General features: G+C 44.9%; 1 protein-coding gene across 11 annotated transcripts in view; it reads right to left on the minus strand.

Moving 5' to 3' along the window:
* Window positions 1-17915, minus strand: part of LOC140210098 (plasma membrane calcium-transporting ATPase 1-like) — a 350393-nt gene that overhangs the window by 116761 nt on the left and 215717 nt on the right. For all 11 annotated transcript variants that reach the window (XM_072278933.1, XM_072278939.1, XM_072278940.1 and 8 more), the window contains 2 exons: window positions 11816-12013; window positions 7005-7259 (listed from right to left, as the gene is read on the minus strand). In XM_072278933.1, coding sequence (XP_072135034.1) covers window positions 7005-7259; window positions 11816-12013 — 453 coding nt within the window. The remainder of the gene's footprint in view (window positions 1-7004; window positions 7260-11815; window positions 12014-17915) is intronic.

Raw genomic sequence — 17915 nt, forward strand, 5'->3', positions numbered from 1 at the left:
AATCCATAAAAACTGACAGGATACAATATTACAGGATAAACAAGCAAGAATAACTTACTTAATCGATATATAGTTACAAGAAAACGTTTGTGAACCCTTTGCTATTACCTAGCTTTCTGCATTAATTACTCATAAAATGTGGTCTGATCTTCATCTAAGGCACAATAATAGACAATCACAATCTGCCTAAACTAATAACACACCAACAATTTGTACTTCTTCTCATCAATACTGAGTGCAAAATTTAAACAATCACAGTCTACATTCAAAAAAGTATGTGAACCTCTGGGGTACTGCTATTTGGAGTCGGGTGTTCCCGTCAATGAGATGAGATTGGAGGTATGGGTTGTAGAGGTGCCCTGCCATATAAAAAAGACAAACTAAGTCAGGTTACTGAAAGAGCCTGCTCTACTCAAGAAAGATCTGTTTATGTGCACCATGCCTCTATTGAAATAACTTTCAAAGGACCTTAGAAGAAGAATTATAGAATTGCAGGAAACAAAAGCATTTCCAAAAGACTTGCGTGTTCATCAGTCCACAGTAAGAGAAATTGTCTACAAATGGAGTAATCTCAGTACTGTTGCTACTCTCCCTAGGAGTGCACATCTTGCAAAGATCACACCAAGAGCACAATGTACAATGTGGATGGAGGTGAAAATGAACCCAAGTGTAACAGGAAAAGACCTGTGGAAATCTCTAGAACTTGCTAAAGTCTGTCATGTGTCTACTGTAAGAAAAACACTGAACAAGAATGGTGTTCATGGAAGGACACCACAGAGGAAACCACTGCTCTCCAAAAAAAAAAATTTGCTGCACATCTCAAGTTTGCAAAAAGACAACCTGAATTTTTCACAACACTTCTGGGAAAATGTTCTGTGGGCAGATGAGACAAAAGTTGAACTTTTTGGCAGAAATGCACATTGCTATGCTTGGAGGGGAAAAGGGCACTGCACACCAACACCAAAACCTCATCCCAGCCGTGAAACATGGTGGAAGGAGCATCATGTTTTGAGGCTGCTTTGCTGCCTCAGGGTCTGGACAGCTTGCCATCATTGACAGAACAATAAATCCAAAATTGTACCAAGGCATTTTACAGGAGAATGTCAGGTCTGTCACCTGAAGCTTAAAAGTTGGATGATGCAACAAGACAATGATCTGAAACACAAGAGTAAATCGACAACAGAATGGTTTAAAAAGAAAAGAAAATTGTGTTTTGGTAACCATATAACAATTACAGCACGGAAACAGGCCATCTCGGCCCTTCCAGTCCGTGCCGAACTCTTACTCTCACCTAGTCACACCGACCTGCACTAAGCCCATAACCCTCCATTCCTTTCCTGTCCATATAGCTGTCATGGTATGGCTCTGACTTGGTATAGCCAAGTCAGAGTCCAGACCTTGACTGAATAGAGATGCTGTGACATGACCTGAAGAGGGCTGTTCCTGCAAGTTTTTCCAGTATTTGTATACAGCTTTGTATATAGAAATGGTCTAAAATTCCTCCTCGTTGTCATGCAAGTCTGATCAGTCGCCACAGGAAACATTTGGTGGAGGTTATTATTGTTGTGACTTAGATGAAGATCAGACCACATTTTATGCGTAATTAATGTAGAAAACCAGGTAATTGCAAAGGGTTCACAAACTTTTTCTTGCAACTGTATATCTATTAAGTAAGTTATTCTTGCTTGTTTATCCTTTACCTCAAGCTCCCTAATCAAATCCAGTTCATCACACAACACCCAAACCAGAATTGCCTTTCCCCGATGGCCTCAACCACAAGCTGTCCTGAAAAGCCATCTTGCAGGCATTCTACAAATTCCCTCTACTGTGATCCAGCACTAACCCGATTTTCCCAATCCACCTACAACACTGAAATCCCCCATGACTATGGTAACATTCCCCTTTTGACATGCCTTTTCTATCTCCCATTGTAATTTGTAGCCCACGTCCTGGCTACTGTTCAGAGGCAGTTTCTTAACTCCTCCCATCCCATGTCACTTCTTTCTAATGACTTGATTTCATTTCTTTTTAACCAACAGAGCCACAACACTCCTCAGCCTCGCTGCCGTCCTTTTGATACAAGGTGTATCCTTGGATGTTAAGCTCCCCACCATAGCCTTCCTTCAGCCATGACTCAGTGATACCCACGTCATCATACCTGACAATCTCGAATAGCGCTACAACATCATCTACTTATTCTGTATACTGCGTGTATTCAAATATAACACCTTCAGTCCTGTATTCAACACCCTTTTCGATTCTGTCCCCCTGTTACACTGCCACTCATCCCACTGGCTGCAATCTAGCTCTATCATCTGCCTGTCCTTCCTCACGGTCTCACTATACTCTGCCTCAACTTGAACACCGTCCCATCCTCAGCCCTATCACTCTGGTTCCCATCCCCCTGCCAAATTAGTTTAAAGCATCCCCAATAGTTCTGACAATCCTGTCCACAAGGATATCGGTCCCCCTCGGGTTCAGGTGTAACCTGTTCCTTTTGCCCAGGAAGAGATCCCAATGATCCAGAAATTTGAAAACCTGCTCCCCTGCACCAATTCCTCAGCCATGCATTCATATGCCAAATCATCTTATTCTTACCCTCAACAGCGCTTGCACAGACAAAAATCAAGAGATTAGTTTCCTGGAGGTCCCGCTTTTCAGCTCTCTACCTATCTCCCTATCTTCTCTCTTTTCCTACATTTTGTCATTGGCGCTAATGTGTACCAAGACTCCTGGCTGCTCAGCCTCTTCCCCCTTTAGAATGCCACAGACCCGATCCAAGACGTCCCTAACCCTGACAGATGGGGGGGGTGGGGGCAACGTACCATCTGGACGTCTCTTCACATTTACAAAATCTCGTGTCTATTCCTCTAACAATGGAATCCCCTCTCACTACCGCAGTCCTTTACTCCTGCTTCCCTTCTGAGCTACAGCACCAGACCCAGTGCCGGAGACCCGGTCGCTGTCCTTCGACCCTCGCAGGTCGTCCTTCTCAATAGTACCTAAGACAGTACCCTTACTCTTGAGAATGGCCGCAGGGATACTCTGCGCTGGCTGCCTATTTCCTTTCCCTCTCCTGACCACTTATGGGTGACTACCTCCTTGTAGTCTACCTATCTATCTACCTATAAATAACTTTATTAACAGAGCACTTTTCATACCGACGACATAGTTCAAAGTGCCTTACAATGGGATAAAGTGCAAATGTGAAAATAAAATAAGAAATAAAAATAAACAGGGAAATAAAAGACAAAAGTATTTTCGTTAAAAGCAAGGTTAAATAAATAGGTTTTGAGCTGGCGATTGAAAGTACCAACTGAGTCTGCATCCCTTACAGGTTTAGGAATTAAATTAGGAACGTACTTCAAAAAAGCCAACCTGCCAATTATCTTTTGAGGGAAATTGTTTAAATTTAAGTGACCGTGGGAGAAGGCCTGAGAGTTTGAGCAGCATTATGAAACAAAAACGATTCTGTGATGTTGTCCGGTCCCAGACCATTGAGAGCTTTAAAAACAAGTAAAAGAACTTTAAAATCAATTCTAAAAGATACAGGAAGCCAAAGCTGAGTAACTAGTACAGAAGTGATATGTTCCTTCATCCTGGTTTTGGTTAAAAGTCTAGCAACAGCATTCTGAATGAGCTGAAGTTTGTCGACAGATTGCTTTGGAAGGCCAGTGAAAAGTACATTGCAGTGATCTATCCATTTGATGTAAAGAAGAGAATTAGTTTTTCAGCATCATCACAGCAGGAGGAGAAGACGGCGGCGCGACACAGCACGCACAGCTCTCCGGTGAAATGATATCGTATTTGTAAGTAGGATGCCATGCACAATTCTGATTTGATGGAGACGGATGTGAGAAGCACGGAGGAACATCTGGAGAAACTTCTGAGATGCCTGGTTCGCTCCCGCTGCTACTGTGCGATCGAGAATATCCAGAGGGAAGGCCCCAATTTCCTCGGCTTTGCCTGCTGCTGGTGGCCGGGGCTGGGGTCAAAGTGCTCGGTAGAGATGGTGCTCGGTGGCTCAAAGTTTTCGGACGACTCAGAGTTGGACTGTGGTCGGGCATGGCAGGGAGAGTTTTCTTCCTTCTCCCATCTGCGTGAGATGTGGGACTTTCGAGAGACTTTGAACTTTTTTACTGTGCCCATGGCCTGTTCTTCATCAAGTTATGGTATTGCTTGCACTGTTGCAACTATATGTTATAATTATGTGGTTTTTGTCAGTTTTTCAGTCTTGGTCTGTCCTGTGTTTTTGTGATATCACACTGGAGGAACATTGCATCATTTCTTAATGCATGCATTACGAAATGACAATAAAAGAGGACTGCGTGTCCTTATAATCTAATCTAATCATTATGTGACAGAAACTGACGTATCTTTGCAATATTTCTTAAGTGTGGAATTCCTGATCTGGTCACTTTCTTTATGTGGGGTTTAAAATTCAAGTCTAAATCACAGATAACACCCAGGCTAGTTACTTCTGATTTTACACAGGGAGCCACGTTCTCCAGTTTATCAATAAATTTATCTTTTTTGGCTCTGGAACTGACCAAAAGTATTTCAGTTTTATCTTCATTCAGTTTTAGGAAATTATTACTCATCCACTTGTTTATTGCAGCCATACCAGAAATCCGAGAAGATCGCATGCTATCGTCATCAGGCTCAACCAAGATATACAACTTTGTGTTATCTGCATAACTGTGGAAATCAAGTTTATGCTCTTGAATGATGTCTCCTAAGAATAGCAATATATAAGGAGAAAAATAGGGGACTTGTAAATATTACGGAGGACTTCGACCAGTTTTCCTCAATTTTCTCTTAGCTACTCTACAAAATTGCTTGAGTTTGCTGACAGAATTCGTTAACCATGGTAATGTTTTAGTAAGTGATTTATTTTTAACCCTAAGCGGGGCCACTGTGTTTAATATATTTGTTAAGTTATTGTTGAAACCAAGTCCAGCTCCTGGCCTTCACGTGTGGCTCAACTACTAAGTATAGCGGAACCGTTTCTACTGACAGGAGAAGGGGCGACGGTGGGTCACTGGTGCCTTAAAACCAGTCGCTTCGGGCAGATGAGGCTCGTCAGCCGTGGTTGGCAGCTCATCTACAGAAGGTAAACTCTGATCTCAACCTCCGCTGCCTTGCGGCTGTACCCACTCATGCGGAAGGCTCCTGGAGCAAACCCCGAGGGAAAAACCGAAGCTGAGGTCCCCAAGGCAGTCCTACGTTGAGTTCAACATTGACCGTCAACTTCTGCGAAGCTGCTGTGCCAAACTGTGACAGGGTCCGCCATTCCTTTGGATTCATCAACTGTGTGGAGGGGGCAACAGTTTGCTCTCTATATCATACTGCCTTGGCTTGCGTATCATGTAGACAGCTGGGATACAACAACCATGGTCGACCCCGACCAAGGGAGGGCCTCAGATGTTGAAAGAACCAACCATTTAATTTACTGAGCAATTTAAGTCACATAAACTAGCCAGCTCAAAGAACTTAAATTGTATCGAGAAACTTTTTTTTAAACTATAATTCATTTTGTAGTCTTGGTTCCAGGTAGAAAGGCATCAAAATATACACAGAAATGATCAGGGATAGTGGTATCAGACAGAGGGACATTAATAATATTTAACCCTTTTGTCATTACTAAGCCCGGTGTATTTCTAAGTTGTTGGGTGGGTCAGTGACATGCTGGGTAAGATCTAGCCAGTCCAGCAAGCTCATGAATTCAGCTGCCATAGAGTTTGCATTTGAGGGATCATTAATATGAATATTGAAATCACCAGAGATGAGAATCGTGTCATAGTTCAATATAATAGAGGGCAAGAATTCTGACATTGGATTTAGTGGGGTGATAAACAACAACACACAGGACAGGGTCCAAGTCACAAATTTTAAAGGTATGTACCTCAAAACTTGAAAAATTGCTGAAAGACAGCAGATTGTACCTAAAGTACTTTTTGAACACAGTGGCAAGTCCACCACCTCATCACAAGCCCTTTTAGAAAAATAATTTTACTATTACTTTTATATCACTGCTCATCCTTTATAATCGTTGAATGATTTTAGGTGTATGTCCACACCAATGCACCGCAGCAAATCCCTAAAACCTGTAAATATGTGTGGCAAATAAAGTTGATCCTTGACCTTTAACCCTTCTGCCATCTGAATGGTTTCATCTTCACAATTTTGCTTTTGCACTGTTTCTGTAAGCTACTGGATTTTAAAAAAATCTTACACAGTACTGCTCCCACAGAACAATCAATTTCACAACACATGACTGTGAGAATAAGCTTGATTCTGGCTCTCTTCCTATTACAACCATTAAGGATGAGGTACAGGAGCCTGAAGATCCACCACGCAATGTTTTAGGAACAGTTTCTTCCCCTCCAACATCAGACTTCCATCATGGCTGACTTATTATCCCTCTCAACCCTATTTCTCTTGTCTACTCCTTGTAACCCTTGATGACTTTAACTAATCAGGAATCTATCAACCTCCACCTTAAATATACCCAATAACTTAGCCTCCACAGTCATATATAGTAATGAATTTCATAGATTCACCACCCTCTGGCTAAAGAAATTCCTCCTCATCTCCGTTCTAAGGAGACGTCCTTTTACTCTCAGGTTGTACTACAGTGTGCCATAAGATACAGAAGGAGAATTAGGCTATTTGGCCCATTGAGTCTGCTCTGCTATTCAATCATGGCCAATTTATTATCCCTTACAACCCCATTATTCTGCCTTTTCGCTCTTACTTACTAAGAACCTATCAACCTTCACTTTAAATAATTTGGCCTCCACTGCCGTCTGCGCCGATGAATTCCACAGATTCACCACCCTCTGATTTCACTAAATCTCTTTCACACCATTTATTTATTTTTGTAGCTTGTAGTAATGTTTATGTCTTGCACCAAGCAACAAATTCACGACATGCGTCAGTGCTAACAAATGTCATTCTGATTCCTGTGTCGAATGCACCGTTCTTCCCTGCTGATCACTCACCGTACTTGATCTGGGCAATGTCCCCAACTACGATCTCGGCCACTGGGATCTGGATAACCTGACCCTTTCGGATCACGGTGAACTTCTGCTCCTGCTCGATGCGGCTCTGCAGCCCACGGAACTGCTTCTCCTTACTCCAGTCGTTGAAGGCTGTCACCAGCACCACACAGATGACCGAGAGGAGGATAGCTGCCCCTTCGATCCAACCAGCATCTGCCTCCCCTTCATCTTCGCCACCCGCGGCATCTCCACACACTGAGTGAGGAGGGAGAGAAATACGGTTGATGGAAAGAGTCAATTGAATAAAGTAACTTAAATTACACGACAGCATCATTTAACATACAGTCAGTGGCCTCCTTAATAAGCACCACTACATGTTAATGCTGATATCTAATCAGCCAATCATGTGACAACAACCCACTGCATACAAGCATGCAGACATGGTCAAGAGGTTCAGTTGCAACACACACAAAAATAGGTTCAGTTGTTGTCAGACCAAACATCAGAATGGAGAAGAAATGTAATCTAAGTGACTTTGACAGTGGAATGATCGTTGGTACCAGCTGGGGTGATCTGAGTATCTCAGAAACCGCCGATCTCCTGGGATTTTCACACACAGCCATCTCTAGAGTTTACAGAGATTGGTCACAAAACTTAAAAAAAAAACATCCAGTGGAGGAAAATACCTTGTTAATGAGAGAGGTCAGAGGAGAATAGCCAGACTGGTTCAAGCTGACAGGAGCACCAGCAATTAAAAATAACCACACCTCACAAGACTGCTGTGCAGAAGAGAATCTCTGAATGCACAATATGTCGAACCTTGAGGTAAATAGGCTACAATAGTGGAAAACCCCACCGGATTCCACTCCTGAGCTAGTAAAGTGGCTACTGGGTGTGTGACTATCAGCAAAAGACAATGTAGACTTTGCACCTCGAACCATTAATCCCTTAAGTCTGCTTTGCCAACCAGCCAGACCCTGTTGATGGCTCCTTTTTCCCAGTACCGTTGGACTGGTCCAGTATGGGCAATGCGAATGCACAGGAACATTAGAAGCTGCAGAGAGTAGTGTATTTAGCCACTACATCATGGACACATCCATCCCCACCACTGATAGCACCTACAGGAGGCATTGTCCTAGGAAGGACACATCCATCGTCAAAGATGCCCACCATCCAGGACATGGCATCTTCTTGCAGCTACCATCGGGAAGGAGATACAGAAACCACTGCTCTGCAAGGGACCTGCCCCTCTCTAACATACAGTGAATCCAGACATCTGGTAAAATGACTATGTTTTAGTTTGTGTCTGTGTGGCTGAGAGGGGAGAGGGTGGCACATTATCTTCAATGTAACAGAAATATCCCCCTTCTGAATGAACAAGATGGGAATTTTATTTTTTAGAACTAATCTTAATCTTTCTGGAAACCAAAACAACAGAAAATGTGTTGTTTCTATACCTTGCACAGTTTTTTTTTAAAATTACCACACCACCAGGTTCAAGAACAAATGCTTCTCTTCAACCTTTCGATTCTTGAATCAATCAGCAAAATCCTGATCACTACCATTTAGTAACACTACTGCCACTTCAAACTAAAATGGACATGTTTTTGTTCTTCCTTGTAAACGTTGCACAGAATTTATGCTTTTCCTGTGAGTGGTGCTTATCTGATGCTCTGTGCCTGCATTGCTGCTGCAAGGAAATTTTCCATTGCACCTGTGCACACGTGTACTTGTGCAAAAGGCAATAAGCTCGATCTGACCAACCTTTAATACTTAAGACTAAACAAATTATAACCCTCACAATTTAAGTTCATAACTGACCCAGAACAGTCAGAAGTTTTGGATAAAGGTTCCATTTTTTGCAACACGCACAAAATGCTGGAGAAGCTCACCAGGCCAGGCAGCATCAATGGAAATCAATGAACGGTCGACATTTCGGGCCGAGACCCTTCTTCAGGACTGGAAAGGAAGAGGGAAGAAGCCAGAATAAAAAGGTGGGGGAGGGAAAGGAGGATAGACAGAAGGTGAAATCAGGTGGGTGGGAAAGGTAAAGGGATGATGGGAGAGGAGAGATGACCTGGGGAAAGTGACAGGCAAGTGAGAAGAGTTCTATTTCTTCCTTCATGCATAGATGTGTTTTCTATTTTCACTCATGGATGACCGGAATAAATTTTTAGATGCTACTTCCTACTATTCTGAGATTCCATGTCAAGTGGATTGAGGAAGGAAAGTAGAAAGTAAATCAGCTGGCCATAAAATCCTGAAAATTTCATTTAAGTTAATATTTAACTTTTAAAATTTCTTTGAAAATTAACGTCAGTGGAAAAATGTAGGTGTTGGATGCAAATGCCTTTGTGATCCAAAGGTTCTTTAGACGTCAAAGAAGAGGCATAAAACTTGCGATTATGATCCTTTTATGAAGTGTTACAAGAGGAAAGGCTGTGCGGTGAGACAAAGAGGGAAGGAGAAAGAGAAGGAGGTGGGAAGAGGAAACGAAGGGTATCTAAGGAAGAGGGTAAAAAATAAAAGAGTGAACTAAAATGGTCTGCTCTTCTTATACCAGATCACCGATTCCATTGAAATTCCAAGAGCTAGCAGTTAAGTCCTGTTGAAGGGCCTCAGCCTGAAACATTGACTGTTTACTCTTTCCACAGATGCTGCCTGACCTGCTGAGTTCCTCCAGCATTGTGTGTGTGTAACCAATTAAATAGCCAGATTCAAGCAATGTAACATCCGCCAATGGAACCAAGAAGTTTCCAGAACAATACAGAGGGAAGTCAAACCACTTTAAAACTCACTGAGCAATCTCCGGTATAGAGGTGGTTAAATAACAATATAAACAAGCGTAGGAATGTTCCTTCTTCCTCAGCCCTTTACCATTCCCACCAAGCTGGCTTCGCCTAAAACCATCTAGCTAGCCTCCTTCCCCTCCCCCCACCTTTTTTTATTCTGGCGTCTTCCCCCTTCCTTCTCGGTCCTGATGAAGGGTCTCGGCCCGCAACGTCGACTGTTTATTCATTTCCATAGATAATCCCTGGCCTGCTGAGCTCCTCCAGCTATTTGTGTTTTCAGCATTGGAATATTAAACTACAACAAAAATAACAATCCTACAGCCCAGTCCGACCTAGACCTAACTGAGTATAAGCCTCTCATTGTTAAATTAAGGAGAAAACCAAAGAAACTTAATCAGGAAGAAATAGAAATACCTCAAAACAATCTGATTCCTGTCCAATTGATCAATATTAGATTGAAACTTCCTATGGACTTTTTCAGTCTTATGGTTTCTTAGATTGTGTGTTTTTGCCCATTCTTTCTAACTTTTTTTGTGTAGGGGAAGGGGGAGTTGGGGGCTGAAGTTCTTGTTGCAATTCATGTTGGGGGGGGACTGGTGTTCTTGCATTTTGTGCAAGTGGAGGGAGATTTAGGGGCCGACGTTCTTGTTGCATTTTGTTTGAGCAAAGGGGGATTTGGGGGCCGACATTCTTCTTGCATTTTGAACTGGGGGAGCAGGGTCTGGGGGAATGGTTGGTGATCATGTTGTCGTTCTTTTTTTGAGCTGGAGGGGGGGAACGGGTCTGCTGTTTCTCTCTGAACTGACTTCCGTGGGTTTTCTTTGTTTCATGGCTATCTGGAAAAGAAGAATCTCAGAGTTGTGTATTGCATGCATAGTTTGATGATAAATGAACCTTTTTGAACCTGACTCAGTTTTGCTTGCCAAATTTGTGGTAGAGAATTGCACCTTATCACACACCTGACCCTGCTGTTCAATCTCTCCTCTCCATTTCCTTTTCATCCTGAAGCCTGTTTCACTCCTACTTGTCGCAGCTTTGAAGGTCCCTGACTGGAAACATTGGCAGTTTATCTTTCTCCTAAGAGGTTTCGTCTGACTGGCCGACCCTTTTAGCATTTTCTGTTTTCATTTTCCATGAAAAACCAATATATAATTGAAGGTTATTTGTCAGGGCATGAAAGGATACTAGGGGAAGGCAGGAGATTGGGGCTGAGAGGGAAAATAGACCAGCCATGATGAAATGGCTGAGCAGACTCGACAGCCAAATGGCCTAATTCTGCTCCTACATCTTATGGTCTAATTAAATCAAATCATTTTGTTTTGTGTAGGTTAATAATTCTGCATCATTCTGTGGAAACTTCCTCACCATGCTCTCTTTTTGCTACTCGGGCAAGAGGTACAGGAGCTTTAGGTCCCACGCTACCAGGTTCAGGAACAGTTATTAGCCTACCACCATCAGGCTGTCGAACCGGTGCAGATAATTCCACTCACTGCAAATCTGAACTGATTCCAGAGCCTACAGACTCTTTTTCAAGGACTCTCTACAACTCACGTTCTCAGTATTATTTTTATCTGCACAGTTTGTCTTCTTTTGCGCAGTGGTTATTTGTTAGTCTTTGTCTGTTTATGTAGAGCTTTTCGCAAATTCTACAGTATTTCTATTAATGCCTGCAAGAAAATGAATCTGAAGGTAACATAAGGTACCTTGATAATAAATTTACTTTGAATTGTCCTCAACCTCTATCGAATGCCTTTACTAATCACCAGAAGTGTACCTCAAGTTATTAACTTCTTTCCCAAGGGAAAGTTTAAACCCTTGACAATTTTGTACACTTCAATTAAATATTTCCTCAGCGTCCTACAAAGGAAATCAACCCTAGACCAGCTGACTTCTCCTCAAAACTAAAATTCCCTGTTCCTGTAAAGACATTGTAGATAAGGAATTGAATGTTTCAATATTGAACTTAATTGTTCACTCAGCTTTCACAGAATCTTATTAAGAGAGGCGTCAGATACTTACGATAATTGTCTTGTCCTGGAGGGCGGTAAAATGAGAGGCCCAGGGAGATGATAGCCGCAATTTCTAAGATAATTAATGTCACGTCTTGCAATGCTTCCCATACTAACTGCAGGAAGGTTTTTGCCTTTTTGGGAGGTATAAAGTTCTGACCAAATACTAGTTTCCGTTTATCGAGATCAGCTGGGTTGCCGGATAAACCTGCGGAAAGAAAAGAAAGGTTTGGATGTTACCAACAAAGATCTCAATTGTCAGTGAAATAAAATTCAAGCACCAATTTTAATACAAAATCAACTCAACAAAAAAGACAAATTTCACTTCCACTATAGTTGGTTAATGATTCTGTTTTTAAGACTGGACATCCCACAGTTTGCCATCTATATGGGACAATACCTGGATAGTGACGAAGGGTCTCGACTCGTAACACTGAAAGTCCATTTCCCTCCGTAAATGCTGCCTGACCCAATGAGTTCCTCCAGTGCTTTGTGTGTGTGTGTTGCTCTTGGAAGCTACAGCAGGTTATAAATAGACAATAGACAATCGGTACAGGAGTAGGCCATTTGGCCCTTCAAGCCAGCTCCAACATTTACTGTGATCATGGCTGATCATCCACAATCAGTACCTTTTTCCCGCCTTCTCCCCATATCCCTTGACTCCGCTATCTTTAAGAGCTCTATCTAACTCTTTTTTGGAAAGAATCCAGAGAACTGGCCTCCACTGCCTTCTGAGGCAGAGCATTCCACAGAACCACAACCCTCTGTGTGAAAAAGTTTTTCCTCAACTCCGTTCTAAATTGTCTACCCCTTATTCTTAAACTGTGGCCTCTGGTTCTGGACTCCCCCAACATCGGGAACATGTTTCCTGCCTCTAGCGTGTCCAATCCCTTAATAATCTTGTATGTTTCAATCAGGTTCCCTCTCATCTTTCTAAATTCCACAGAAAGCACTAGAAAGCAGTAACCATCACCAATGACCATCACCATACAGGCCATGCTCTCTTCTCGCTACTACCGTCTGGCAGGAGGAACAGAAGCCTTAGCTTCCAGACCATCAGATTCAGGACAATTATTACCCTACTCCCCTGAACTGGCATGGGTAACTGCATTCACCACTACTCTGAACTGGTTCTATCGCCCGCAGGTTTAATTTGCAACTCTTATTCTCAATACAGTATTATTTTTGATATTTGGCTTCAATTTGTCTTCTTTTGTCAGTTTTGTTTATGTATAGTTTTTCATAGATTCAATTCAATCTCTTTATTTTCATGTGAATGCTTGCAAGAAAATGAATCTCAAGGTAGTATATAGTAATAATATACACACTTAGATAGGAAATTTTAATCTGACTTTGGGTAAAAGGAGACATGTCAGATTTCTTTAGCCTCCTGAGGAGGTAGAGGCCCTGCTGAGCTTTCTGGGCCATGAACTCCTGGTGTATCTGAAGGCGAAGCACCCATTTACACCCATGCTATTTGTATAGGTTCACGGGAATGATCCCGGGACTGTCAGGGTTAACATATGGGAGTGTTTGATGGCTCTGGGCCTGTACTCACTGGAGTTTAGAAGAACAAGAGGCGATCTCATTGGAACCTATCAAATGTCAAAAGATTTAGTAGAGTAAACATAGAAACAGAAAATAGGTGCAGGAGTAGGCCATTCGGTATGATCATGGCTGATCATCCAACTCAGAACCCTGTACCAGCCTTCCCTCCATACCCCTGATCCCTTTAGCCACAAGGGTCATATCTAACTCCCTCATCCCTTTAGCCACAAGAGCCATATCTAACTCCCTCCCAGTAGATGTGGAGAGGATGTTTCCCACAGTGTGTGAGGCTATGACCAGTGGGCACAGCCTCAGACGCCCCCTTTAGAACAGAGATGAGGAAGAATTTCTTTAGTCAGAGAGTGGTGAACCTGTAGAATTCACTGCCATAGATGGCTATGGAGGCCAAGTCATCGGGTATATTTAAAGTGGATGTTGATAGTTCTCAGTTCGTAAGGGTGTCAAAGGCTATGGGGAGGAGGCAGGAGAATGGGGATGAGGGGGATAATAAATCAGCCATGATGGAGGGGCAGAGCAGACTCAACGGGCTGAATGGCTAATTTTGTTCCTAGGTCTTATACTCCCCACTTCTCCATCAACCTTCCACAAATTCTGTCACACGAGGGACCAGTGGTCAACTGGCCTACCTACTAAACCAACTGGCTTGAACACTTTGAGCTTCTATCCTACTTCATTCTAACGTAACAACCAAGAGAAACCCCACCGAATTCACTGGAGGCACAAGGGAATGCAGATACTGGAACCCAGAGCAACGAACGCTGCTCGACCTGCTGAATTCCTCCAGCAGATTGTTTATTGCTACTGAGTGCAGTAACTGGTTCTGTCAGTCTGGAGGTCATGACGCATCGTGAAACCAAATATAAAAGAAGCTAGAGTTTCACATTAACATTTCAACACAGTTAAGAACCAAAAATAGTCTTGTTTATCCATTAAACAGATCCTATCGAGCTAATTTTCCAGGAGTATTGGCTGCACTTTGTAAGGGTAAGGACATGTGGATTTCATGAGCCCATCAAACCCGTAACTCAGCAACAAAAGGTAATGGAAGCACGGTTTGTGACAGAAACAAATGAGGTTGTGGAGATATCAGTTTGATGGAAGGTTTTTATTCCACCCAGTCACCACCTCTCTTCACCAAAAGGGAAGATAAATATATCTAAACTGGAACCAAAGGCAGCTGCTGGAGTCTGAAGCAACACAGGGTCAGTAACTTTAAATTCTTTGGTATTACCATATCAGAAGATCTGTCCCAGGACCAGCACCGAAGGGCCATCACAAAAAAGGCACAACAGCACCTCTACCTTCTTAGAAGAAGTTTACAAAGATTTGGCATTTGACCTAAAACTTACACTAACTTTGACAGATGCACAGTGGAGAGTACTCTGGCAGGCTGCATCACAGCCTGCGATGGAAACACCAATGCCCAGGGACGCAAAAGTCCACAGAAAGTGATGGATCAGCCCGGTCCATCACAAGCAAAACCCTTGCCCACCATGGAGCACATTTACATGGTGTGGTGTCACAAGCTAATTTTCCAGAAAACAAGAAGGCAGCATCCATCAAGGACCATCCAGGCCATGATCTTTTCTTGCTACCACCATTGGGCAGGAGGTCCAAGAGCCCTAGCTCCCACACCACCAGGTTCAGGAACAATTATTACCCTTCAACCATCAGGCTCCTGAACGAGGGTCAATCACAAGCTACAAATTCACTTTCAATCACTCTACAACTCATACTCTCAGTATTATTATTTATATGCACAATTTCTCTTCTTTTGCACATTAAGCCTTTATGTATAGTTTTCGTAACGACTGTATCTCATTAGAAACCTGTAATGCCTGCAAGAAAATGCATCTCAAGGCAGTATGTGGTGACATGTACATATTTTGATAATAAATTTACTTTGACATGTCACACAGATTGCTGGTAGAACTCAGCAGGTCAGGCAGCGCCTGTGGAGGGAAATGGAGAGTCTGTGTTTCAAGCTGCAATGGTTCATCTGGACTGACAGATACAAAGGTGAGAGCCAGCGTATAGCAAGCGATGGGGAAAATAGAAAGAATTTTTCATGCTTCTATGTCTAGCTAAAACTAGAGAGCGCAGATATAAATCAAAAACAAACTGCTGGAGGAACTCAGTGGGTCAGGCAGCATCTGTGGAAGGTCAATGAATGGTCAATGTTGCATCTGGCAAAGAGAGGCAAGAGAACCAGAATAAAGTGTTGAGGGTAAGGTGTGGAGCAAGAGCTGGGAGGTGATGGCCGGATCCAGATGAGGATGGGTAAAAGGGAGATGGAGGAGGGACGAGTGGGAATGGTGACAGAGGCTGGGAGGTGATGGTGGAGGTGACAAGGGGCTGCAGATAATGAGATCTGATTGGAGAGGAAGGTGGAGCATGGAGTCAAATAAGGGAGGTGGGGAGGGCAGATGGGAAAAGTGGGGGGAGGGGACCCAGTGGGAGGGGTGTGTGGGTGATGGACAGATGGGAACAGTAGGGGGAGGGGACCCAGTGGGAAGAGTGTGTGGGTAACGGACAGGTGGGAGGGGTGTGTGGGTGACGGACAGGTGGGAGGGGTGTGTGGGTGACGGACAGATGGGAGGAGTGGGGGGAGGGGACCCAGTGGGAGGAGTGTGTGGGTGACGGACAGGTGGGAGGGGTGTGTGGGTGATGGACAGATGGGAAGAGTGGGGGAGGGGACCAGTGGGAGGGGTGTGTGGGTGACGGACAGCTGGGAGGGGTGTGTGGGCGACGGACAGATGGGAAGAGTGGGGGGAGGGGTCCCAGTGAGAGGGGTGTGTGGGTGATGGACAGATGGGAACAGTGGGGGGGAGGGGACCCAGTGGGAGGAGTGTGTGGGTGACAGACAGATGGGAAGAGTGGGAGGGAGGGGACCCAGTGGGAGGGGTGTGTGGGTGATGGACAGATGGGAAGAGTGGGGGGGAGGGGACCCAGTGAGAGGGGTGTGTGGGTGACAGACAGCTGGGAGGGGTGTGTGGGTGACGGACAGATGGGAAGAGTGGGGGGGAGGGGACCCAGTGAGAGGGGTGCGTGGGTGATGGACAGATGGGAACAGTGGGGGGGGGGAGGGGACCCAGTGGGAGGAGTGTGTGGGTGACAGACAGATGGGAAGAGTGGGGGGAGGGGACCCAGTGGGAGGGGTGTGTGGGTGATGGACAGATGGGAAGAGTGGGGGGGAGGGGACCCAGTGAGAGGGGTGTGTGGGTGACAGACAGGTGGGAGGGGTGTGTGGGTGACGGACAGATGGGAAGAGTGGGGGGAGGGGACCCAGTGGGAGGGGTGTGTGGGTGACAGACAGGTGGGAGGGGTGTGTGGGCGACAGACAGATGGGAAGAGTGGGGGGAGGGGACCCAGTGGGAGGGGTGTGTGGGCGACAGACAGATGGGAAGAGTGGGGGGAGGGGACCCAGTGTGAGGGGTGTGTGGGCGACAGACAGATGGGAAGAGTGGGGGAGGGGACCCAGTGGGAGGGATGTGTGGGTGACGGACAGATGGGAAGAGTGGGGGGAGGGGATCCAGTGGGAGGGGTGTGTTGGCACAGACAGATGGAAAGAGTGGGGGGAGCGGACCCAGTGGGAGGAGTGTGTGGGTGATGGACAGATGGGAACAGTGGGGGGGAGGGGACCCAGTGGGAGGGGTGTGTGGGTGATGGACAGATGGGAACAGTGGGGGGGGAGGGGACCCAGTGGGAGGGGTGTGTGGGTGATGGACAGATGGGAACAGTGGGGGGGGAGGGGACCCAGTGGGAGGGGTGTGTGGGTGATGGACAGATGGGAAGAGTGGGGAGTGGGGGGGAGGGGACCCAGTGGGAGGGGTGTGTGGGTGATGGACAGATGGGAACAGTGGGGGAGGGGACCCAGTGGGAGGAGTGTGTGGGTGATGGACAGATGGGAACAGTGGGGGAGGGGACCCAGTGGGAGGAGTGTGTGGGTGATGGACAGATGGGAACAGTGGGGGGAGGGGACCCAGTGGGAGGGGTGTGTGGGTGATGGACAGATGGGAACAGTACTGTATTTGTTAATCTGGGGTGTTGAGTGAGTAAATCCGGTGAGAGGAAGGGATGTTGGGAATAGTGAGGATGGAGCGCTGTGGGAGGGGTGTAGGGTGTGGGACAGGTGTCGGAGGAGGAGTGTCAAGGGCAGAGAGTGGCGCAGGTGCAGACTCACCCAGCCCTGAGACACCAGGCCAGGTTATTTGATAATAAAACAACTGGTTTATTGATCACTACAGATTGTCTCTCTGGTGCTTCCCACTCCCTCCCCTCTCCTTTCCCCTTTTTCCAACCATGATTCCCCTCTCCCTGCCCCCTTCCCACTCTCAGTCTACAATAGAGACCCAGATCAGAATCAGGTTTATCATCACTCACGTCATGAAAGTTGTCTTTCTTTGGGGGCAGCAGTACAGTGCAATATATAAAATTACTGCAGTACAGTGCAAAAGTCTAAAGCACCCTAGCTATATTCATGTACCTAAGACTTTTGCACAGTACTGTAGATCAAAACATACAGTGAAATGCGTCATTTT

This window comes from Mobula birostris, chromosome 14 (genome assembly GCF_030028105.1).
Source record: "Mobula birostris isolate sMobBir1 chromosome 14, sMobBir1.hap1, whole genome shotgun sequence".
NCBI classification, from domain to species: domain Eukaryota; kingdom Metazoa; phylum Chordata; class Chondrichthyes; order Myliobatiformes; family Myliobatidae; genus Mobula; species Mobula birostris.